The sequence below is a fragment of the Magnolia sinica genome, chromosome 18 (genome assembly GCF_029962835.1).
Source record: "Magnolia sinica isolate HGM2019 chromosome 18, MsV1, whole genome shotgun sequence".
NCBI classification, from domain to species: Eukaryota; Viridiplantae; Streptophyta; class Magnoliopsida; order Magnoliales; family Magnoliaceae; genus Magnolia; species Magnolia sinica.
In genome coordinates this window covers 18,086,161-18,112,667 of record NC_080590.1, presented here as the reverse complement: position 1 = coordinate 18,112,667, position 26,507 = coordinate 18,086,161, and the positions used below count along the sequence as shown (strand labels likewise).

General features: G+C 39.2%; 1 protein-coding gene across 3 annotated transcripts; it reads right to left on the bottom strand.

Moving 5' to 3' along the window:
- Positions 1 to 1,061: 1,061 nt before the first annotated feature.
- LOC131233640 (probable transcriptional regulator SLK2) lies at positions 1,062 to 24,587 on the bottom strand. Of its 3 annotated transcripts, XM_058230424.1 has the most exons (11): positions 24,445 to 24,587; positions 23,135 to 24,051; positions 22,823 to 22,954; positions 22,559 to 22,607; positions 8,774 to 8,988; positions 8,585 to 8,653; positions 6,793 to 6,893; positions 4,336 to 4,429; positions 4,149 to 4,218; positions 1,708 to 2,073; positions 1,380 to 1,621 (listed from the first exon to the last, which is right to left on the bottom strand). In XM_058230424.1, exons 2-11 carry the CDS (start codon positions 23,819 to 23,821, stop codon positions 1,530 to 1,532), a joined length of 1,875 nt encoding a protein of 624 aa, XP_058086407.1. In that variant the 5' UTR covers positions 23,822 to 24,051; positions 24,445 to 24,587; the 3' UTR covers positions 1,380 to 1,529. The 3 variants fall into 3 exon arrangements, with proteins under 3 accessions (XP_058086405.1, XP_058086406.1, XP_058086407.1); XM_058230422.1 differs by having other exon boundaries at positions 1,062 to 2,073; XM_058230423.1 differs by having other exon boundaries at positions 1,062 to 2,073; positions 23,135 to 24,092; positions 24,445 to 24,553.
- Between the last annotated feature and the right edge of the window lie 1,920 nt (positions 24,588 to 26,507).

Below are 26,507 nucleotides of genomic sequence, written 5' to 3'. Positions count from 1 at the left end.
ATCAGAAGCAACTTTCCACTGCATTTGGAATGATCTTTCTGGATGATTTCTAAAATCTGTCCCTTTTTTCCATCAGAAGCAACTCTTTCCACTTGCATTTGGAGTAGCTAGCAGATCAAACTGAGAACATCAGTGCACTGCCAAATGGGGATACATCCCAGTCAGGTGGTGAGGGCTCATTTGGTAGACGCTTAAAAATGAACTCCCATCTCATTTTAGTCAATACTAGTTATGTAGTATGAGATCACCTCTCTTTTATGGACAATCCAGTATCTAAAAATTGTATCTAGAATGACTAGAAAAGTGAAAACAAGTCCAGATATGATTCATCTTTATGGGCAAATCCAAAATCTGTGTACGCTGAACTAATCTAATCATTATTCCCAACCATAGGGTGAGTGGCATCCTAATACATTAGTTAATGAAAGAATCGAAAAGGTTTTTACTATGTCATTAAATTCTGAGACAGTAGAGGCTTGACCATCTTTTGACTCAAAGCTCTCCGCTGAGGCTGGCGGCCAAGGGGCGGGCATGCTTTCTGCAACTGATAGGGCTCTCCTGCCGGTCCCCTTTGGAATTGCATGCCCGACTTGTCTCGTTAGCCGAGGTGGAGCTTCTACATCTTTGGCTATTTCAATCTCAGCCACATGATTGGTCTTGGGCTATTCCGATCTCAGTCACAGGTGTGCCAGAGAATTGAATGTGCAGCTCAATTCAAACCAAACAGCTACAGCCATAACACCAGGTGCGAAGATAGGCAGATACATCCAGAAATCAACTGTATAACAGCTACAGCTATGACCCCAGGTGCCAAGATAGGCAAATACATCTGGAAACCAAGATCTAATAAGATCAGGCAATAGTCAAAGGATAAAGGAATTCCTAAACCCAAGAACTAAGAACAGCATGTTCTTCACCCAGGACAGAATAACCAAAATAATCCTGATTTCTAATTTGTGATGATTATTACTAAAATGGGATGAACCAAGAACCAAAATGTGGATCATTGTCGAGCTCTTCCATGAAGGCGTGGCAAGGAATCATCTCAACCACGAATGACAAAAATCAAAATTTGCCGTTTTTGCTATGATATAAGATATAAATGGCAAAGCTGCAAAACTGCCAACACCGACTAGTGTTGGGATTGCTGAAATGCAATGACAAAACAACCATTACTGAAGTTTCAAAGCTTATGTACAAAAAATGCGTTAGTACTTTCCCAGTAATGGTAGATGGGCAGTAACAATCATGACTTCCAGATACAACCTAGATTGCTCACAGCCTCACTGTTGAACACGTTTTCTGTTGATTCACATAGGAAGTCTTCAACCAGTTCCCCTACATAGATATTCTGAGGCAAATCCGGTCTTAAATTAAAAACACTGGCACCCGCAGCAACTGAAGAGTTGGCAGCATTCTTAAAGCTGTTGCTCCTGCTAGTTGGGATCATTGACGGTGCACCATTTGATGCATTTGCTGTGTTAATTTCATATCTCACCATACCCATGCCAGGCACACTTCCTGATCCGTTACTCCCACTGAAGACGCCCTCCACTGCATTCCCATTTGCAGTCATACTTTGAGGTAGCTGTTGTATGCCTCCGTTGGTATTCATCATCTCCTGCAGCATTTGCTGAATCACATGCTGCCTTAAATGTTGATTAGTGTGAAAAGACGGCTGCAGATGAGGGCTCAATGGGCCATTACCAGGTGTGTTTGGCAGAGGCCCCGTGATCGAAGAAACATGACTTTGAAATGGCAAAGCAGGCTGGCTTGAACCATTAAAGCAACAAGATGAATCCTGCTGAGGGGAATTCTGGTTTGAATTCGAGTTCTGCCTCAGCAATTTCTGGTAATTGCTAAATGCCACAGCTGCTGTGGCTTTGTGTTTCAGGGTTCCACTGCCTGAGTGACTATTATTCGTATGGGTGCTCAGACCAGAGCTCATTGCCACTATTTTATTTAGCGTGTTCTGGTCATTTGGGAGACCCTGAGCATTGGCCAAGGGCTCCCCTTCCTGCATTCTGTGAAGCTTTGCTGCTGCAGCCGGTCGGGGGTAGTTCTTCAAACTCTCTGCAAATGAGAAACAACAATGACATTAAAAGAAAAAATAATTGTCAAAATATGCTAATGTTTTGACAGAAACGTGATTGCCTGCCTTTTGAACTTCACCAGTCATAAGGTTCAAAATGCAATGTAAAGAATTACCATGAAATCATGCCAACACACTAATTGCACAGAAGCATGCCATTTGCTTTTAATAATTGAAAGTTGAAAATATCATTATTGTTAAGTGTATCAGTCCTACGGATATCATCAATCATCTCATGGATACCAGGAACGTAATGCTATCTGAGGGAAACATTAGGGAAAAGGTGGAATTTTTTAGTGGAGCTCCTGGAAATGTTAAAAGACGCATGATTTACACACTTAGGTCTCAAAATATCACTAATAATAATAACAACTATACATGATAGGTTCTCATTAGATAGTGGCCCAAACTATGCGCTGTCAAAATTTCAATTAATATTAAAGCACAAATTTTCAGGAAATAATGCAAAATTCAGACATAATGCACTGATTTAAAACATCCATGGGATTACAGTTGTTAATGTGGGTGTCGTAGATATACTCGATAATATTAGTGATATCATCACATGTATCAATGATACAGTCTATTTATTTCAAAGGGTTGTTGCCGATATCTTGTAATATCGAAAATATCGTGCTATATGGCAATTGTTGATAATATCAACCTATAAAATGTACTTTCATATTACATCCTGCATCTGCTTTGCTGACCTGCAATACAGATAAAATCAGCCCATATTATCAATTATATTACATCATGTGTTATCTGTATCGCTGACCTGAGATACAGATAAACACTGCTTGCATCGATATTAAAAGCAGCTTAAGAACAATGATTCATTGAGAAGTAAAACAACAGAACAAATAAATGATTTAAAATAATTTGCAAATACAAAGGTCATTGGTTTGTTGACACTTCAGAAAAACAAAGCAACTGATGTTGCACAATTTTGAACCATGTCCAAGGAGGCTTTGTCAAGTACAGTGAAAGAACACCGTTGATGAGTTTCCCTAGAGTTCAGAGAAAACTAAAGAAAGACACACACAAGAGTTTCATTTACAAGTCACAGCTCTTAAGAGCCTCCTCCAATGGCTTCCAACGAATCGGAGACTGAAGATCATGCTGTCAGACTGTTGCAGCTTTCCCACCACACACTTGACCATGTGAACATCAATCCATAGTCCAGACCAGACAACCATGGATGGGCGACATTCAGAGATCGCACTGATCAGAGGATTGTAAGCGTCTGAATAGACTGCAAGCCTATGGTTGAAGCAAATAACAATGGTCGACAATCAACAGTCACACTCAGCAGCCAAAAACACCCCATTGATCCAACCGTTAGGTTAGAATTGTACAACAGCTGTGGTTATTTGAAAATGGTCTAGCCCAGTGGATGGACGGCCCATATCGTACATATGTGGGCACATCAGACAGTTTTCTATCATCCCCACCAGATGCAAAAGCCTAATAACAAAATGACATGCAGAAGGTTACTTGAAAGCCCATTGATCAAACCATTAGGTAAGAATTGTCCAACAGCTCTTGGCACAGGGGCATGCCTGTCAGTTCAGCCAGAAGCAGCTGGAGGCTATTGCTGCCTGCAGTTTTATGGTCAATCTGGGAGGAACGCAGCAACCGCTGCTTCAGAAATGGCTCAAGGCCTCTTACAGTAGTTGTTTCTAAGGTGTTTGGGTTATGTAGGGAGTGGGACCCCGGTTAGGTTTCAGTGGTTCAGTTTTGGTTGTAATCTCTTTTGTTTTGGCCCCAGATCTGCTGTAATCCCGTTATGCTGGGAGCGGGATCCAGTTTCGGGGCCTCGTGTCTTGTCATTTTTCTCTTTGTTTTTCCTTTTTGTTTTCTTTGCCTTTGGGCTTTTAATTCAATTCTTTACATTTCAAAAAAAAGAATTGTCCAGCAGCTGTGGTTATTTCAAAATGGTCTAGCCCAGTGGATGGATGACCCACATCGTACATTTGCAGGCACATCAGACAGTTTTCTATCATCCACACCAGATGCCAAAAACGTAATAACAAAATGATATGAAGAAGGTTACCAATGGGTCCCATCTTGTGCTGCCGGCTGAAATCTATCAAGTCTTTCATGCTATTTACAACCTCCGATATCTGTCAATACGTAGAGATCAATGATAAGAAAGTGGACAGAAGTAACATAAAGTTCCAAGTTAAAGAATAACTATTTCCAGCTAGGAATTTACTTTCAAATGTTAAAGAAAAAGCTACCTGCAAGCACCGAACATATCTTTTGGAAAATCCCAAGTCATTCAATGATTGTGAATCCAAACTCTTTGCAAGCTGCCGTCCTGCTGTTGCAAACCTAAGAAATGACAAAGCAAGAAGCATGCCCATGTGGTGTAAATCCCATCTCAAGTAATAGAACATAACACAGGAGACTAAAAAAATGGCCTGTCTTTGAGGAAAAGCAAAAAGAGCCTTATGTAACCACCGCGCTAATAAGAAGAGAACTGCAGAACTGAACAGGAAGAAATTATCATGACAAATGAGCCATAATATTCAGATACTTAACTGAGCCAGAAATAACTCATGTCACGAGGAACAGTTGATTGTCTTCAACTAGCATATAAGAAGAAACTAGAACTTGGCATGACCTTGTAAAAACATTCACTGATTTTATTTTTTCTTCCTCTCTCTTTTTGGACATGATCCGGGTATCTGAAACTATTCATATGTTGTAAATCATCAAGTATAATGAACTACTATAATACACAAGTAGACTACTGTCTTGTGTAACTACAATAAGAACAATGGGGCTAGACTACTGTCTCATGTAACTACAATATGAACAATGGGGATATATGATGTTTATCGTTTAGCTAGTTATGAATAAAGTCTGGAACATAGTATGTCTGGATGCTTATTAATGGCTGGCATGCCATACTTGCAACAGGTACAAAACCAAGGCTACCTGGATTGTGGGTCGCTCTAGTAGGTGGTAAAAGAGCAAGTCTGCAGTAATGATACCTCCCCTGATAAATGGTACACTGGGGGTAGGATCATGCATGTCACACGCATGCACACACACGATAAATTTTATCAAGAAAGCCAACGGGACTAAGGCAAATTGATAATACAAATTATATATGAAATAATGAATGTGATTATTATATACCCTGCATATTATATCAAATGCATGCTATATTGCTATCGCATAAAGCACATTATAAATCTTTTTTCTTTTTTTTTTGAAAGATGATGAAAATTTTATTAAAAACAAGAAGGAAGCAAAAACAACAAGAAGAAAGGGGTGCCGAGAAGGCGACCGAGCCACAACCCAAGATAGTCCAAATTACAATCCTTTAAAGCACATCATAAATCTCTGCATTCTGAATATAGATTTACATTATAACTTCAAGAAATGATGCAGTGGGCTAAGTGTATTGAAGCTTTTCTATGCACCAAGTTGCATTTGGAGGTGTGAACAATGCATATCATCAATCTGAGTTGTCCATTGGGCCGATAACAACCTTCACAGGCTGCCTGGGAAAAGCTATACAGATGTCCAGTAAGTGCATGGAAAAACTGGCCGGAAAAGATTCTTATAATAAGGTGCAGATACGGATGTTTAGGATGATTCAATTGGTGTGATTCCTGTATAGTAGAAGTGTATAAAACCTACTACACATAATGGACAGCCGTGGATGCCAATGACTCCTAATGAAACTAGGTGCATGGGATTCCGAATGTTTAGAATGCACTTAGTCCACTACATTGTTTTTCCATAAACTTAATCAACAATAGGAGGCATTTTCAAAAAATTAAAATCAGGTCAGCATCCAGATTCCAAATGCTAAGGATTGCATACAAGGAACCGAAAACATAGGGGGTTGGTGATTTAGGCAACATTGGACAAAACACACCTATTTTAAAAGTTAGATTCTACGCTTCATAGACCAGATCGCAATTCAAGCCTGTGACTGACCCATACTTCAACAATCACTTAAAAAAGAAATAAAGAATGAAAAAGCATCCTTCAACTGCATCTATCAACAATGCTGCCATCAAAGACATTCGGTCCCTCATTGAATATCTCTAAGACATCCTCGATATTTACATGCACATTGGGTAAGAACACCAACTTAGATGCTAAACAGGAACTATGAAGTGCATCATCACCTTTAAGCTTCCCATGCACAACAACGTTAATGACCAGCTAAGGATGAATACAAATTCCTGATGCAGGAATCGGATCAGATTAACGTATAAAATCTGACAAAATGTAGCATTGATTTTTTCCTCAGTAAAAGGCACAAACATAATCATCATCTAAGCCTTATCCCAACTTAATTGGATCAGCTAGGTAACATGTATTTATCAGACACTCATCAAATTTTCTCATCAATGCTAAGCATGATAACAATGACATTGAATTTGATATTTTATTGTAGCTCCAACCAACACAAACAAGAAATTATAATGAATATGGGAAGAGCAACATTTGTTCACATGAGGGATGCTGACAATGCTAATGTTATGTAGGTGAAATCACATCTTGCAAATTGTGAGATGTTTTGTTCGGGTCAGAGACCAAATTGATAACAAAGAAACAATACTGGGGAAAAGGTGAGAATTACCCAAAAAATGTGGAGAGAGAGAGAGAGAGAGAGAGAGAGAGAGAGAGAGAGAGAGAGAGAAACACATGCTAACATTTGGTTAACTCACATGTTGCAGTTTGTTTGTAAATCCTGAGGCGAAATTCCAGTAGACCCACTTTCACTTACAGCACTTTGGTATTTTTGTGCAGCCAGTAGCAATTGGTTCACCTGTGAAAGCGAATTACACATTTTTCAATAACAGCATTAGTCATATCTAGGATTTTCCTCCCCAACATTCTGAAGAATCATCCAAATAAATACATTCAAATATAAAATCACCAAGTATTGGAGAGAACTACAAATAGATGCAAACGAAGAACATGGTTGCATTGTCTCTGATACATATCTCTGAGAGATGAGAAGAGGGAATTCAGATCATCAGGATCCTTCTAATCACAGGAAGCAACTATGAATTTAACAAAGATTCCAGCTAATTTTTATTTTATTTTATTAAAAAATTTATTAAAAAAAAAAAAAAAAACAAAGATTCCAGCTTAAGAGTTTTGCCCTCTTGACTCTTTTTCCATTTGAATATTCGCTATCAACAGTCCAATCCTTACAGAGAAAGAAACAAAACTATCACAGGAGAAATGGAGTTGCAGCATTCTTCGAGGAGCTGAGGTGTATTGCAAAGGTTTCAATATGGTGAAATTTCCCGCAGAAAAGAAAGAAAGAAAGAAAGAAAAATGCATACTAATATTCAATCAGGACCTTTTGGCACTCTCCCTATAGTTGATTGAGAAAAAAGAAAAAAGAAATTGACTTTACAACAGCAGGCTAGAAGCTTGACGAAAAGAATCCTGTCCAGTCAGAATAGATGCTTCCTTTTCTCGACTAGGATTTCCTTTCAAATGGACATTGTTTATGCATTCATTCAAGCACAAGATTGGATGATTAGCCAATGTGTTTTCTTATAGCAAATGCGGTGCAGACTCCAGTTAATAGATTTAGTTGATGGAATGTCTCGCTGTAACTAACATCAAACTTCAAAAGCTAGAGAGAAGCAATCACGTTTTTTAAACCAAGTTTTGTTCTCCTCTCCAAGTTGAATAGCATTACAGCTGAAATATCCGGAATGGTGGGCTAGGGAAGATGATGATGGCCATCTGTCAGAGGAGAGTTGTTTACCTAAAGGCAAAGAATTAACTGACAGGCTTATCCTAAGATATATTTGCATAACAAAGCTTGGCTCTCTAGAGGAAGAGATCAGGATGAAAGCAACTAAGAGCACCTCTGGGCCACCTTAAGATGTGGTGCATCTTTTTTTGCAAATGATGTTGAGTGCTATGCTCACTGGTTACTTGAACTAAGTTTGAAAAGTTACTTATATTTCTCTGTTGGCATTTTTTTCATTAGGAAAGGCAGTTGAAAGAGTTTGCCTATCTGGGACATAGACACCTAATGAATTCTGTAGCCTACTTGAGATGTAGACTTCAAGGATAACAGATGGAAGCCTCCCATGGTCAGCCTGCAGTAGCATGAGCATCAAAGTTTTTAATGTGTTTAATATCAAAATCACCTCATATACTGTAACTGTAAAGAAAAGAAGAAAAAAAAAAAAAAACACTCAACTATGTAGATTGTTTAAAGCAATAGGATAATGTATCATGCGAGCAATAGCCTGCTGTGGGGGCAAGTGACACCAGAGAGGAATCATTACCTAAGGGAGAGCCAAAAAGGGAGAAAGAACTAGTTTGAAGATTCCTCCAAGTATTGAAAGTTTATGACTCTTAACAACTGATACAAACCCTATTAATCTCTGCAATTAAACAGATGTAAAGGACAACAACATCTGCAGTAGGCTACACAACAATATGGTCATGAACATCTGAAAAATATGGGGCAGAAAAGGTTGGTACCTGTGGTGCTACCAACCTACGAGGCAAAAGCTCTTCATGGCGCCTTATACAAAATTCCCAAGAAAGTATCTGAAGTGGGGGAAAAAATCTTCAAAAGTTACATAATGAACCTACAAAAGAATGAAACCAACAATAATACATCCAATGCTACAGTATTGTCAAGTGTACAAGTCCTACCAAATTATTTACCTTTAAATCAGGAGCAAATATTATACGGAGATTACCCTCACGAACAACACGAAGCTGGTCATAAACACTCTCTTGAATAGCTTTTCCATACTCCAACATCATAATTCCTGAAGGGAATCTCACTTCTTGTGGTAAGTCGACAAACAAAAGTTCGTCAATAACCCCACTATCGAATTCAATTTTACTAAGCCTAGGGAGCACTTCGAAGGTTGTTTCTGTCCCCAAAGAAAGGAAAGGAAACTAGACACTGTTAGTGAAATGAACACGTACAAATACTGCTACCAGTACCAGTAGAGTAACAGAAGGCATATCTAAGATGTAAAGGATAAAGATAACCAGAAAGCATTGAGCATGTGAATATGCATTAACATCTGATGAGCACATGGGAGAATAGAATTTCAACTGACAAAGGAACATGATAATAGAACCTTGTCACAATACATCAGAACTGCTGCATACAACAGCAGAACCTGAACAAAGCAAGCAACCTAACTCAACAGCACAGTTTACATGGTGCTTAAGTGCATGCAAAAACATTTTCTGAGTGATGCCAAGGTACAACATTCCCAAGGCGCGCGAACACACACACACACACACACAGATTAAATAAATAAAACTCTCATGCCTTTACTAGGTATCATACATTTCAACGGAAACCAAATTAACAAGTCCAAGCTTTTGCTGATTGCTTATTGTTTTACGTTTTTGTTTTTTGTTTTTTGTTTTTTTTTTTTTTGGCAAGAAATTTGCAATAGAGGGGACAGTATGGGAATCCAAAAGAGATATAAGGAATTTCAACAGTATACAATAGGAGAGACCTAACTCAAAGAAGAAGAAGATGTATAAGTAGAAGAAGAGATTGAAAAGGATGTTGCCCATAGAATTCAAGCTAGGTGGAATAAATGGATATGTGCCTCTGGAGTTTTATGTGATCGTCACGTACCATTCAAACTGAAAATTTTATATGATAGCTATAAAAGGCCAGCCATGCTTTATGTGGCAGAATGTTGGGCAGTTGACGAACAACATGTTCATAGGATGTCTGGGTGAAACGAGGATGTTGAGATAGATGAGCAGCAAGACAAGGAAAGACAGAATACAAAATGAATGTAGTTGAGGGAACTTATTACCAATAGGTAATAAGATGAGGGAAAGTAGACATCGATGGTTGGTCAGGTGCAACAGAGACCAGTTAGATGGAGTGAGTTAGTACAAGTTGAAGGCTTTAAAGGGCAAGGGGAAAGCCCAAAAGGACGTGGATGGAGGTAGTAATAAAAGAGTTGATGACCTAGGTCTAACTGAAGGTCGGGCCCTCGGTAGAGTGGAATGGTGGAATAAGATTCATGTAGCCAAACCCAGTTAAATGGGATCAGACTTAGATAATGATAATGATGAATTTAAAGGTAGGAAGACACAATTTTGCCAACCAATCTGCACTGTTGCATCTTTTTTTTCTTTTTTTCAAAAAACTTTCAAGTGTCATGTTGTTTGTATTTCTTCCTTTGTTGGCAAGCCCACTGATCAAAGGTTTAGGAACTTCCAACTTGGAAGACTTTTGGAGAATCCTCCACCCACTAGGAACCCATGGAGAAAACTCATCAGATTAATGGTTTGGATCATGTAACCATGGGCCCCCCCTTTCACTAACTAGCGCAGCAGGACACCATTCATCGACTGTTTAAAGACACTTATGAGCAGTTCCCATCCACCACAAATTTTTAGTTTAAAGACCCATTGGACCCCGGTCACGTTTCAATGATCCAAACCAAGGTTACCAGGATGATGGATCACTACACCCATTGTAAATGCTACAAGAACAAGTATGGGGTATACTACTTCCTCCAATACATGGTACAATGGGGTAGGATCATGTGGCTTTGATGCAGGACCAATGCATGGGGCTAAATATTGAGGTGAGGTATTTCAGCAAATTAAATTAATTAATCAAAATCACAAAACATGCCAAAATCATCAAACATCTGAAGATTCCAATAAGAAACTACAAATAGTCTAGGCCAAAATTAACAAACAACGCCATGCATGATCATTAAATACTTGAAACTAGGATCTAATGGATGTGAGAACCCAAATAGCATAGGAACAAGTCTATTTTAAAAAGGAAGACTTTAAAAAGGAAGACCAAAAACTACCTAGGGCTTGCTCAATTAGGATGAAGGTAAACCTAGGGTTCAGGGAATTTGGGGAAAGGGCAAAATTTGGATTTAATCGGCTTAATTGGCTAGGGTTTTATGGCTTTAGGTAATAAGTGAAGGGAATTACGGTTTCGGGTGGTAGGATGTTAGGAATTTTAGGTTAATTAGGGAAATTAAGAATTTTGGATTTTGAAGATTTGGGGAAAATAGGAAATTAGGAATCTAGGATTAGGATTAGGGTTTTGGGTAACGGGTGAAGGGGTTTTGGTGTGATAGCAAAAGGGAAGCAAGGGGGGAAGAGGGAAACCGTATGGACCAACCTAGGGGCTTCATACATGTGGCTCTATGGTCACATGTGTGGGGCTTGGAGGCTAGGGTTTGGGTTCTCAAGGATGGGGTTTAGATGGAGAAGGTTAAGGGGAACAATGAGGAAGGTTTCTAGAAGGGTTTTGAAGGTTTGGAGTAGAAAAAGATGACAAGCTTAAAGGAATACCCTGGATGGAGAAGATGAACTACAGTCGATAGTGGGAAGCTTCGCACTTCTGTGATTGAAGAAGGGCTTCGCAGCGATATTCTTTCCAAATCGCTTGGAATAAGTCTTCACATTGCATGGAGAAAGAACAATAGAGGTGGTCTTTTTTTCTTCTTCTTTTTTTTTTTTTTTCTTTTTTTTTTGTAGAAAATAATCCACCATGAGAGGTCACACTAGTCTTAGCAACTTTCAAAAATTACAAAAACATCCCTATATAATGTACTTTTACTAAATTACCCTATATTCTAAAAGAAAAAACATAATGCATCTCTCGTAAATGGTCCAAAACATAAATCAAACTATAAAATAAATCTTAAGATAATCATATGCCATCGAATGGCCTATGTATCATCCATCAGGCCCCACAAATGGTCGCGATCACGATCCAACGATGATGATGGCCCGATTGCAATCCAACGATCAGAATGATATGTTGATGAAAATCAATAGCCCAATGCACCTTAGGAGATGCTCATGAAGATCCAGGCCAGCGGGCCCCATGTACAAGTAGCAAACCATAAGGACACCGGTGCTCTCCTCCTCACATACACCCGAACAGATGGCGCGCGGATGTCCTCATCAGGCTTGCTCCAAGACATAATAGGAAGTATATGCAATGCAGTTAATATATGCAAACTAATATTGTAATTTATGTATATGAAATGATGAATACCATTACCATAGATCCTGCGTGAATGGTCTTATGTTGTATGCCTATTATTGCATAACTTAAAGAATAAATATTTTTTAAGAGTATATAACTAAGAGAATAAATCTCTACATTCTCAATATAAATTTACCTTGCAATTTAATCAACAATAAGAGTATAGAATCACAACTTTGGGTTGGAAAAAATAATGATCTGAAGCATGGATTTAAAACTTGGCGATATGGACCGACTCATCTAGTTACAAGTCAGCCAATTCAAGGGTATTCATTTGGGTGACTCACGGTGTTGCATCAAGTCCAATAGAGTCCAAGTCATTAATCCATGAGCCAGAGAGCAAATGAGCCAAAATCCAAATCTGACGCAGGGATGAACGTGATGAGGATAACTACTCCGAATCCACGGAGCTTCTCTGGACTCCTCACAGAGACTTCTCGAATCCACGAGGAAAGAAAGCAGAAAATAGAAATAAATTCTAATAAATTCGAAATTGATTAATTGATGAATAAAAACGAGTTTACAACCCTTTAAATAGGGGTACCAAGCAATGGGAAAGAAATTAGAATCAAACTACAACTCAAACTCTTAGAATCTGCAACTTACTATAAATAGTAAACTTACTATTTATAGACGGTCGTGATGTCTACTAGTGCGCAAGGTTTTCAGCCAAAAATAGTAAGTGTCCTATTTGGCTTCACCAACCCGTTCTCCTAATTATTCTAAGCTCTTTTCACGTTGGGCGCAACTCCTAAAGCCCAACGGATGAAGAGTTATAATCAAACTAAAACTTACTATTTATAGTAAAAACGAAATTAAAACAGAGAAACGACCGTCAATCCAGGGGTTTTTTCGCAATTCCGGGCTGCGCAACCCGGCGTAGTTGGGTTGGTTGGCTTCAGTAGCTCGTTCTACCCCCAAAATCATATATTTTACATCAGATAACTCATTCCGGATTGCAAGATACGCCCGATTTAAGGTTCGATGGTGGTTCGATGGTCTGGATCACTTCTGTCGTCGACCGGGCCTTTTCTGATCCATCTTGGCCATGTAATTGTCCGCGACCCGCTCTACATCAAAATCACATGATTCAGAACACAAAACGAAGGGGGATTGAGAATCTAGGTAACATTGATCGAAACCGTAGATAGAGGATACTAAAAATAAAAATAAAAAATGCCAGGTTTGACTATTTCAAGCCTTTGATCATTTAAATACTTTCTTACAAGGTTGTCCCCTACCCAACCTAGTCCTATAAGGCCAAGGCCTATCCGATTAGGGCCAAGGCTAGGACCAGGGTCGGTCGGGCTGGGATGGGTTTAGCCCTAGCATTGTCCATTAACACCCCTACGGAAGCCCCTTCAATGATCCAGCGCTTTTAACTCTTTGAAACAACACTATAAATATCTTTGAATTATTGTTGGAAACCTTTTTTTCCTTTAACAATTGTGGTAAAAAGTCTTGTTGTTGTTGCATTACTTCAAATAAATCACAACATTGCCCACAAAGCCAACCTCCACAACATCCACTCCATTATCCCGCTGGAAGAAACAGAACTATTGATTCCAATATCATACAAGAAATCCTGAATCAGACAAATACTTGACTCCATTTACCAAATGGATTCTTTATTGCTATATTTCTTGCCACTAGTCAGCTCAACAATATAGCTTGTAAATAATAATAATAAATTATAAGCATCACCTAATTAATCAGTCTTAGCCTTCTCTCAACAATTTGGGACAGCAAAAGCCACCTAAATCATCATCAGCAGCAGCAGCACCAACAAAGCATTATCCTAACTAATTGAGGTCGGCTACATGAATCACGTTCTGCCATTCCACACCATCAAGGGCCATAACTTCAGTTAGACCATAGGTCATCAAGTCTTTTCTTACTACATTCACCCACATCCTTTTAGGCCTTCCCCTTGCCATTTTAGAGCCATTGATTTGCACCAACTCACTCCTACCAGCGCAGTTCTTAGTAACCATTGCACATAAAGAGTGCCCAAAATATGGTTATAATTATATCTATCGGAACCTGTGATACGGAAACATGTGTCGTCAGTATCTTTAAAAATATTGCATATATTAGGGAACGTATCAATGTCTAAGGGAAACATTGGGAAAATGTTAGAAAACAAGGTTCGATTTTTCAGTGAAAATTCAGGAGACGTTAAAAGGCACATGACTACACACTTAAGACTCAAATACTATATAAATTTACATATATATATATATATATATATAGAGAGAGAGAGAGAGAGAGAGAGAGAGAGAGAGAGTCATGCTCCCTTGCACACCTACGCACGTGCGCACCTTTGCACACGTGTCATGGGTGTCTAATCTGAACGGTCCATGTGATGCAGAATTCCATGAAACCCCATGTGACAAATTTTCACCCTGATCTAAAATTCTGTTGGGCCATAGCAAAGAGAAATGCAAATCAAGGGAGGAAAATGTTTTCATTTTTCATGGGCAATCAAAGTTTTAGATCAAAGTAAAACTTGGGCCCAAGGGGTTTCACGAGGTGCTGCTTCACATGAACGGTTCAAATTTTGGATCCACATCACGTAGGATGGGTTCTCAAAAAAGTTCGTACGTAGTACGTACGAACTGGTTCGCAGGTGAGCGTTTCCGTGTGTGTGTGTGTGTGTGTGTGTGTATAAGTTTTTATTGCATGGTGGCCCAAACCATAGGCTATCAGACAAAAGTATTTAATTCATAAATATGATACTATGATTTTAATGCATGATTTTTTATAAAATAACACAGTAATTCAGCACATAAAATGTACTAACTTAAAACAACCCTAAGAAGAGATCCACCAAAAGTTCCAATGGTTTCACAGGTATTAACGCTGGTATAGTCAATATTAATGATAATATCCAGGATATTATCACATATCAACGATATAATATATTTATTTCAAAGGGTTTGTAGCCAATATCACACGATATTTCAATATATACCAACACAATGTAATTTTTATATATAAAATCTTCTACCTTTTTATTCTAATTTTTTAAACACCAGAAAATAATTTTTTATTAAAAATACATCACATCACTCTTCGACATCCATCCATAAATGGAAAAAATTAATAACTTTTTTCATGAAACAATATCATTATTTTTTTTTAAAAAAACTTTTTTTAGTATTTTTGAAGTTTTAATTAATTAAAAAATTCCAAAATTGAAGAGGCTCTCCAACGATATCCCTGAAAAAATTCAAAATAAAAAACAAGTTTTATGTTCTTTTTCTGATTTTCGCAATATTTATGCATGTTTTCCCTCTTCTCGATTTTCCCCCTGAAATGAGGGATTTGATTCATGAAAATTGAATAGGAGTAGTTGAAATCCAGTCCCCAACCATATCCCAAAAAAAAATTAGAAAAATCAAACAAACAAATTTTCTATTTTTTTGAATTTTTTTTTCTGATTTTCACAAGAGTCACACATTTTCCCCTTTCTGATTTTTTTCCTCAGAGTGTGGGATTCGATTCACGAAAATTGAAGAGTGGTCAAAATCCACTCCCCAACCATATCTCCAAAAAAAGTCAAAAAAAAAAAAACAATAAAAAAAAAATCCTATTTTTCTAATTTACGTAATATTTGTGCACGTTTTCCCCCTTCTTAAGTAGTATCGACAACAATATCATTGATACACTCAATAAAAGAGAGATTTTGTAAAGAAAAAGTGGCATTTTTAGGTGATAAAACATGGTATCGATACATTGGAGATATATTGCCAATATTTCACCGATGCCTGGAAAATTGGCATTTCTAGTGGCACTGTATCGCCAACCTGGCGACACCAATATTATTGATAATTGAAATGTTGCCTGTACCTGCATTGTTGACATGCGATACATATAATATCAGTCGATAATATCGATAATATCGAGCATCAACACCACACATCCTTTTTTTTACTCCTGAGTTCCATTGGATGCATTCATTTCTAATTCTATCCTTCTCTGTCTTGCCACTCATCCATCCCAACATCCCCACTTCAGCTACACTCATCCTATGAACATGCCTTAACCAATGCCATAATTGAATATGGAAGGAGCATGTTTTCAGTAAAAGGCACCAATGTCATACCCAGTGTTCGAGTTGTCAGTATCGCTACAAGTTTCGCTGGCCAGAGATATAGATATAATATCGTTATCGCCGATAATATCGCCGATAACCGGAAAGACGGGGAAAAAGAGGAAAATATGGGGAAAACGATGAAATTTTTCAGTGAAACTTCAAGACATGCCTGAATACACATAGTTACATATTCAGGAATGAAAAAATCATTATTAGAATGCATTAAATAATAAGTTGAGCCCACCGTGAAAATAAGTGGTTTATCCACACCGTCCATACGTTTTTTCAGCTCATTTAAGGAGTTGAGCCCAAAGTTGACCCATATCCAAATCTCAAGTGGATCATACCACAGGAAATAGTGGGAATAATGATTTCCACCGTTGAAACCTTCTTAGGCCCTACAGTAATGTCTATTTGTCATCCAAGTTGTTAATAGATTAACTGTGTAGATATTTCCACCGTTGAAACCTTCGTAGGCCCTACAGTGATGTCATCCTTGGATATGATTCATTTTTTTGGATAATGCTCTAAAATGATCTCTAACAATAAATTAACGGTGTAGATATAATAAATACATCACTGTGGGGCCCATGTAACTTTGATCTCCTTTGAACCGTTCGTACAACTCGAAGCTCAAGGAGCATTAGTGCTCGTCTTCGCACAAACACGTACCTACAACAGCTATATAGCTGGTGTGAGGTACAACAGCCAATCCGTGGAAGTGACGTCACCAAGCTCTGTGGACCCCACCATGATGCATGTGTTGTATCCATACCATCCAACCAGTTGTAGAGATCGTTTCAAGGCATGAGAAAAAGAATGAAATAGATCTAAAGTTCAAGTGGACCCACCACAGAAAATCGTGGGATCAGTCACACCCACCGTTGAAACATTTATAGGGCCCACCATGATGCAATTTTTAGATCCAACCTATTCATAAGTTAACATAGAGATAGATGAAGTGAAAACAAAATTGCTTGATCGGAAACTTCTGTGACCCCTAAGAAGTTTTGAACGGTGGATGTCACTGTCCCCACTGTTTTCTATGGTGGGATCTACTTGAACTTTAGATCCATCTCATTATTTTTCTCATGCCATAAAACGATCACTCCAAATGGATGGACGGTATGGATACAACACATGCATCATGGTGGGGTCCACAGAGCTTGGTGACGTCACTTCAGTAGCGATTTGGCTACTGACCTTGTCCGTATCCAATCCACGCCCCTGCTCAACCTGTTACGTAGCTAATCCGCTTCCTCATGTTGGGGTCCATGTGGGGTCCACCATTATTTATTTATTTCATCCACTCCGTTCATCTATTTTAACACATAATTTTATGGCTTTACCACAAAACGGAAGAATATAAAAAACTCAAGTGGACCACACCACAGGAAACGAACAAATGGTGGACATTTAATCACTACTGTTTTCCCGTGGTGTGGTCCACCTGAGTTTTAGATCCACCTCATTTTTTGGATTAAGCTCTAAAATAATATTTAAAAATGAATGGGAAGCATGGATACAACAGATGCATCATGGTGGGGCCCACGAAGCACCGACTTGCACCGTCAAAGCCAGGCGCGGATTGAGTAGCGAGACTAGCTATTGAAGTGACGTCACCAAGTTCCGTGGGCCCCATCATGATGTATGTTTTGTATCCACACCTTCCATTCATTTGGGAAGATCATTTTAGGGCAATATCCAAAGATTGAGTTAAATCCAAAGTTCCGGTGGATCCCAACACAGAAAACAGTGGGGACAGTGATGCCCACCGTTAAAAACTTCTAAAGGCCACAAAAGTTTTAGATCAAGCCGATATTTGTGTTTTCTCTTATTTCATGTCTTTTTTAACTTTTAAACAGGTTGGATTTCAAATAAACATTATGGTGGGCCTTAGGATAGTTTCAATGGTGGGAATCACTCCCCGCTATTTTCTGTGATGGGGTCCATTGCAGATTTTTATTTGCCTCGTTCTTTGGCTCATGACTTAAAATGATATCTCAAAATGAATGGACGGTGTGGATATGACACATACATCACAGTGGGCCCCACAGAACTTGGTGACGTAGCCGACTCGCCACTCCACCTGTCAGTATCTAATCCACGTCCGTCAAAGCCAGAGCCCGATCCCCAATTTAACCTAAATTTTCAAAAATTCCTCTCCTTCCCACGCATATCTCCGGATTTTCAACCCAAAAATCCCTCTCCCTCATCCCCAATTAAATAATTTAAAAAAAAAAAACCTCTGGCATCTGACAAGATCTCGAGATTTTCATCGGCGATAACTAGGTATTACAGAAATCAAAGATTTTTTTTATTTTTTTTATTTTGTAAACTTTTTTCCGATTTTTACATATTTATGCAAGGATACAGTCAATATTCTCGGCGAGAATCCAAATTATCGACAATATCGAAAATTTTGCCGATATTTCGTCGATATTCCGTAGAGAAAAGAAAAATTGGGGTTTCGGTTTCGCCAGTGCAGCGACACCGATATTATCGGCGATATTTCGATAATATCGCCGACAATTTAAACACTAGTCATACCCATATCCAATTTTTTGAATTCGCTTTGTCCACCTTCTAATTCTAATGTCATAATGATGGGGACATCAGATGACCTACTCGAATGTACGAGAGACGGAGACAACCACTCACATCTGCGCAACTTTCTTTGTGGATGAGTGACGAGTTCCAGATGAGGCCCACACGGGCCATTTTGAAGACCCCACATGCATTGGACGTGCATCAGGAAGACCCCACCTTAGGATAATGCATGCGGGCTGCTTAGAAGATCATTTTAGTCATAATATTTCGTGTTGATCCGACCGTTGGATCTTGTTAATCAGGCCATCAGACCATTAGATCTTTTAGATCTGGGACCTTTGGACTCTAATCTTGCTTTCTTTATGTTTTTTTGTTATTTTTAGGAGTTATTTGATGGTTGAGATTGATAATATATGTTTTAGTTTTCTTATTTTGGATGATGGGCCACTTTACTTAAGTGAGTGACATAGTTCTAATTATGTTGGATTTTAATTCCGAATTTTTAATTATAAAAGCACAATGAGGGTGAGTTCCAACCCTAGTGGAGATTTGAGAAGAAAAAAAGAAGAGAGAACCTCTTGTGTGAAGGAATTTTCCTTATTGTTTTCTAAGGTCTTTTTTTTTCAAAAAAAAAAAAACCCTCCCTTCCAATTAAATCATGGAAGGGTACAAACTTGTTCGGTGGTGGATTCCCCAAGGTATTCTTCTTCTTACATCCTTCCTCTCTCTTCTTCGAAAAATATTTTTCTTCTTCTTCTATTGTCTTCCTCTTTTCCTTCCCATTACAACCTTCTAAACCCTATCTCTTCAATTTCCTTTTTTTTCCAATTTCTAAAAACCCTAATTTCAAATTCCCCAATTCCCATGAACCCTAATTTTCCTAATTTCATATTTTCCCCTTTCCTAACCATAATTATAAAACCTACAAATTTGTCCATTGGGTGTGGAATGTGCCTATGCTAAATTGGAAGTTCTATCCTTCCATCGGTCCTAGTTTTAATTGATTTATGTGATTTCTTAGCATGCAGGCATGTGATTTAGGTTAAATCAGATTTTATTTCTTATTGTTTACTCTTAATTAATTGGTAGGTTAGCATCTTTTGTTAATTGAATTACTTTACGGACTCTTTCATAATCTCCACATTGCATGTTAGCATTAAATCATGTGTCCTGCATCACATACTAGATCATAACCAAACCTAGTGCACAAAGGCTATAATAGGGTAAAATATTCCCTCTATTGTGGTTCATTACCGAACCTAGTGCACAAAGTTAGCCGTTTTAAGAGTTGAGTTTTTGGGTATTCACATGGATTTACAGGAAGTGTAGGGTTTTGCCTCTACCTTTGGTTGTAAAGTGGGATCCTTTCCTTCCACATACCTTGGGCTGCCCTTGTGTGTAGGCAAGCCTACCTTGCACCTTTGGGACAGGCTAGAGAGAATGGAAAGAAAATTTGCGCCTTGGAAGAGTAACCTTCTGTCTATTGGAGGAAGATCACTGCAATCAAACATTCCCTCTTTAATCTTCCCTTGTATGTCCCTTTTCCGATGTCCCAAATTTGTTGTACTCAAGATCGACTAGCTTAGGAGGAACTTCTTATGGGAAGGAGGCTCCCTATCCACGAAGTTTCCTCTCCTTAAGTGGGATGAGGTCTGTAAGCCACACTCTGAGGAAGGGGTTGGCATCAAAGGTTTGAAAGTTGTTAATTCAACTCTATTAAGTAAGTGGGTTTGGCATTTTATTTCTGAGGAAGACTACCTGTGGAGATCAGTTGTTTTATTCAAATATGGTGTTGAGATAGGAGGGTGGTGGACCAAAAAACCATCCCTCTATAGGTCCTCTTTTCTTTGGGAGGAGATTATTAAGATGTTTGTTTTGGTCTTCAGGAACACCTCTTTCCTAGTGGGTAATGGAGAAAGGATTGGGTTTTGGTGTAACCCTTGGTGTGGGAACCTTCCTCTAATGGCCTCCTTCCCAGCCCTAGCTAGATTGAGCCCCAACACGCAGATCATGGTTTTGGATCGTTACTCCTCTGGTCAAGGTGGTGTGTAGACTCCTTCCTTTATGAGGAACCTTTGGAATGAGGAATTTGATGAGTTATTAGGATTCCTTTCTTCCTAGCAGGACTATGCTTTACAAACTCATGTCGTTGACTCCATAAATTGGAATATTGTTGGTCCTCTTTGGTCATTTGGGGCTTGCCCGAAAATTTCTTCTTTTGCTTGGCTCGTTGATAGGAGTTGTATTCTCACAATAGATAATCTCCATAAGAGGGGGCTCTGCCTCCCAAACATCCACTGCCTCCTTTGTATGCAAGATGCAAAATCGGTACCCGACCTTCTCCTGCACAGCCCTTTCTCCAATAGAGTCTGGAATGGGATTTTGCTTCATGCGAGAATTTTGTGGGTTTTCCCTTATTTGTTTGAGGCCCACATCAGATCATGGGAGGCTAGAGGTGGTGGAAAGCTCAGAAATAAGAGATGGGAGTCTAACTCTGCTTGTAGCTATGTGGTCCATTTGGTTCGAATGAAATAAATGTTGTTTCAACAATGCCAAGTGTTCCGATAGTTGGGTTCTCTGTAACGTTCTCCATCTTGTTAGGGAATGAACTTCGGGCTTTAGTTAGAGGGTTGGGTTTGGGCCTGGGGTCGCGCCCTTGCCCTTGTATTTTTTCTTCTTCCTCCTTTCGCTGGCCTTTCTCTGTCAATATATGTTCTTTTCTTCTTTGTTTATCTCTATTATCTTCTCTTCTTCTTTTTTTATGTGTTTTCTGTTTTTGGTCCTTGGCATTTTAATATAATCACCTTATTTATTTATTTATTTTTTTTTTTATTAAAAAAAAGGGCTACAATAGGGTATATTCCTTTTGTTGTGGATCATTATCAAACTTAGTGCACAAAGGCTACAATAGGGTAAAGTATCCTCTTTGTTGTGGAATCTCACTCTTTGGCTTTGACATTCCCTATGCTTACTTCAATAAGTCAATGACCATTGTTTTGCAAGTTTTCATTTCATTTTAAGTAACTTCGATTAATCACATTCAATGAGATCCCAACTATTTATCATTTTCATTTACAAATAACTAGTTTCTAACATTTCACATGTACAATAATACTTTTTAAATCACGAACATAAAAGAAAGCTCCTACTTCTGCTTCCAATTGAGCTAATGAAACCATAGTTGATGACACATCAAAGGAGATCCAAAGTTTTAAAAGTGTCAACAAATGGTTGTGGTATTCAAAATGGTTATGTAACGGTAAAGGTGGAAGCCACTACGAGGCTGTAATGCCATTCTAAAAAGATGGCCCGTAACGGCCCTATAACGGTAGATCCATAATGATCCGATACAAGCCTGTAATGGTCCAATAGAGGGCTGATACATTTTCTTCCCTTAAAATATTTTTTACTGTTACAGGACCGTAATGGCTGTTATGGCCCATATCATAACAACCATAAGGCTGGCCGTTACTTACAGCCACTGTTACCATTATTGAATACCTTGCACATAGCAATCAGCTAATCGCGTCCCCAAACTACAATTGAACAACATAAATGATGAAGACATACAGTTTTTAAGTTGCAAAATGATGTTGGTGAGAACATATAATACTATCATCAAATTAAGCAATGATCATTTCCAAGTAAATACAGTAAAGAAAAGAGCAGCATGAGATCAAAGGGGTTAAAATATGATTCCTTAAATGACTTGGAGATAAAATTGCCAAGAGCGCAACAAAGCAACTACCCATTCTGGTTCCAGTTTAATAGTGATGAAGCTACTTACCAAATCCCCTTCCTGACTTAGAACAACAAATATGACAATGGAATGCATCCTGCCAAACAAGCAACAATATCAATATGCCTGTATACACATTTGCAGGGGTACAGATATGGACATGCACATATTTCTGTATGCACGCACGCACGAAAAGTCATCAATTAAAAACAGACCAACTCAAGTAAAATTGCAAGACATGCACGTATGCATGCACAAAAGGTCGTGAATTAAAAGCAAATCAACTCAAGTAAAATTGCAAGAAAACCTAACCAGAGCTGCCTGAGCAAACACTGCAAGGGAATGGTGGGCAGCATTATTGTATAATGACAGGCAACACCTTTTCCTAGCACAAGGTGCAAAATACTCTGCCACAAATTTTCTCCAGTAGAGAATATTATTGTCCTGGTAATAAGAAAGCATAGTTAGACATACTGACTATTTCAATAGAAAAAAGGGGGGAAATGTAAGAATGTAATACGCTTTAGTAAGAAAAATAGTATTACGAGCAATGTCTTCATCAAAGGAACAAAGGAACAGAAAAATTAGTACACAAATAAATAGCATATTAAACAACCAACTCACAGGAGGACGATGACGCAGATGATATATGTACTGCATAAGCCGACGAGCACATATGCCACTGTCATACGGTCGCTTCATACCAGATATCGGCTGCACCCCATGTTGCATTTGCTGCCTCAACTCCTGCTGCTGTTGTTGCTGCTGCTGCAAGTGTGCCTGCTGCATCTGTGGGATAGATTGCAATATCTGCTGCTGCTGATGTCGCTGCTGCAAGAGCCTCTGCTGCTGAATTAAGACTTGTAGCTGGGGATTTTGCCCTTGTAGTTGGATGGAATCCTGTCTCTGCAGCAGTTGTTGAATAAGCTGCTGCTGCAAAATGTCTTCCTGTCTGATATCCAATCTGGGTTTTTTCTGCATCGGCTCCTGGTTTAAGGAGACAGGAACTTGTGGGCCTGTTTGCAATGTCGGATGTGATGTAGCCGTTGAAGCCGCCCCCTGTTGCTGCTGCCTCTGTGGATTCTGGTCTTGATGGGAGCTCTGCTGAATTATACAGGAACCATCCATGCTTAGGTTATTCGACGAGAAAGACATGGGTGATGCCGGCACCCTCAAGTATGAGTCTATACTAATGCTAGCACTTCTCTGCAAATGGGGTCCACCAGAAAGTGAGGAGTTGGCATCCGTGACCAACGAACTTGCCCCCACACTGGGCCCCGAGTTTGCCACACTATTCGATACCTGGTTCATATCCCCGGAAGCGGGCTCTAGACCCAACCACTCAGTTCCAGAATTAGATGAGTTCCCAAATGATGAATTCAATGTGGAATCTACGGGCACCTGGATCTGTCATTCTCCTTCAAAAGAGATGCCAGAAGCGAATGAAGATTGAGCACGGCCACCAGCCACCCAGGATGGTGCTGCGGATGACACCAGAGCGGAAGTGGTGGATGGAATATATGTAGCTCTTCGACACGAACCTGAAACCACGTCCTATGGTGGTGAATTCCTACAGATCAAGCTAATTCACCACACACACACACACACACACAACACACAACACACAACACACACACACCCCACACTGCGAAATAAAAAATGGTGATTTGACGACAAGAATTCAAGAATTTATTATAATTACATACATTCAACGATCAAATGACGAGGATAAATAAAATAATCTCCTAACCCTAATATTCCGAAAACTGTGCCATTTAATTTCTACAAGAATGCAAGAGAGAAAGGGAAAAAAAAAAAGAAAAAAGAATCAAGAACCAAGCCTAAAGCATATACCTTCAATCCAAAGCGATCGCGAAGAAAATACGGGAAATAAATGTAAGAAAAAATAAAAATATTTTTACTTTTTCACAAACCTTGAAATGGAGCTCGAAAAAGCGAAGCCTTCTCTCCCTCCTTTTCTTCCAGCGATGTCTTGAGGAGAGTAGGATACGGTTTTTATACCCCGCGGGAACTGCAGTGCGACAGAGAGAAGGGGAGTAACCGGCTGTAGCAGTTCCAAAATCCAACGAACCGGGTGCAGCCGGTAGTGTCCGTTGTACGTGTCGAGCGGAAGTGGGATCCACGTGGACATGGTCGCGATCTCGCGGTGCCTACTGGACGCGAGTTTCCTACTGTAGGGGTAGAGAGCCTAGGCAAGAAAAAGCTCGGTGTGAGCCCGCTGATTTCTGTTTCACATATGCTCCACTCAAAATTAGGCTCCCCGGCTCACTCTAGGGCGTTAAAAATCATTAAGTGACAGCACTGCAGGAAACTGTGGGTATGGACCCTTACCGTTAAGGCGTATTTGGTCGGTGGAATTAAATGGTATCGAATTGTATTAGATGGGATTAGCATTGTTATTGTACAATGATTGATGTCTGAATATTTTAGCCATTCAATTCCATGTTTGAGATAAAATTCTAGCTATGGAAAAACATTGGATTAAGCAAAATCTTGTTTGGAGGAGCATGGAATTGTAATCAATGAACCAAATTCATAAGGGCCTGTTTGGCCAGGCGGATCGGAAAGAATTGGAGATGGGAAGTTAAATCCTAGGATTGGTTGGGCGTGCCAAACAAACTGGATGATTTGATCCCGAGATATAGCAATCCAATGGATCTTACGACAATCTACTGACAACACCGTCATTACCTTTAAATCCCATCCAGTCCACCCTAATCTGTTCAAATTTGACTGGGACGTGTTTGGTTCAAGGGATTGGAAGGAATGAAAAGGTTTAATCCCAAGATTGGCCAGGCATGCCAAACAGACTTGATATAGCAATATCTGGATATAGCAATCCCATGGATCTTAAGACAATTCACCGACAACACCATGTCCATCATTACCTTGAAAACCATGCCATCCACCCTGCTACCATTCAATCCCTTCGAATCCACCCAGCCAAACACGCCCTAATGGATATCATTCATTTGTACACATATAATCAAAATGTCACATGTAAATGGTGTATATGGATGGAAGGCATGGATAAACGCTTGCATCAATGTGGGGCCCACGTGTGTAGCGGATTTCAAAATCCACAGAAATCCCACGTGGGATCAAATGCAATTTCCTCCCACCTAATCCCAACCTTTCCCATCATCCCCAAATGCAATGTGGAATTTGCATGTGACCAAATGCAATTCTATCCCACCTAATCTCATTTAATACCTTGCGCTAAACACTCCTAAAGCTTCCTTAATCTCACTATGATCATATGTAATCCACTCCAACTATTAAATTCCAATTTAAGATAGGAGCCCATGCAATAGGCCATTTATGATTCAGGTGGGCCACAGCAAGGAGAACTGTTGGGGTAAGTTCACCAAGTGTATAGTTTTCAATCATGTGATCCACCTAAATATGCATGGAGATTTTTATTTTTTTTCTCCCTAGGCCTAACATTGGGTGAGACGCCCGGTGACAAAAGTGAGTTTCATTAAACCATCATAAGAGAGCCTATTGAGCCGCTGACCACTTTCCACGCACGGACTAGAGCTATATTATTAGGTACTTTGATGATTATTATTTAAATTAATAGGATAAGTTATTGAAAATCGTTTTTTTAATGATACCAGGTGTACATTCTAATAAGCAGGTAGTTTCTTTAAAACTCCCAGAAACAAATACCCTCCTGATCTAGATAGGCCCAGACTTGCTTCCTGGTCTCTGTCATGTGGCTCACTTGAGTTGAATCTTCTTGATTTTAGGTTCACGTTCCAACATAACCCGGTAAAACCGATAGACAAAGAGGATTCCAATGGACATCCCTAGAGGCCACATGGATTCCACAAAAGGGTCTCTCGTCACTCGAGCATGTCAAATCCACTTTGTTCTTTTATGGAAGGGATGCCACTTTCCTCAGTTATAAAAAGTTCATGTAGTGAGAAGTTACATACGCCCACTAAGATGCCCATGAGAAATCCACGGCCTC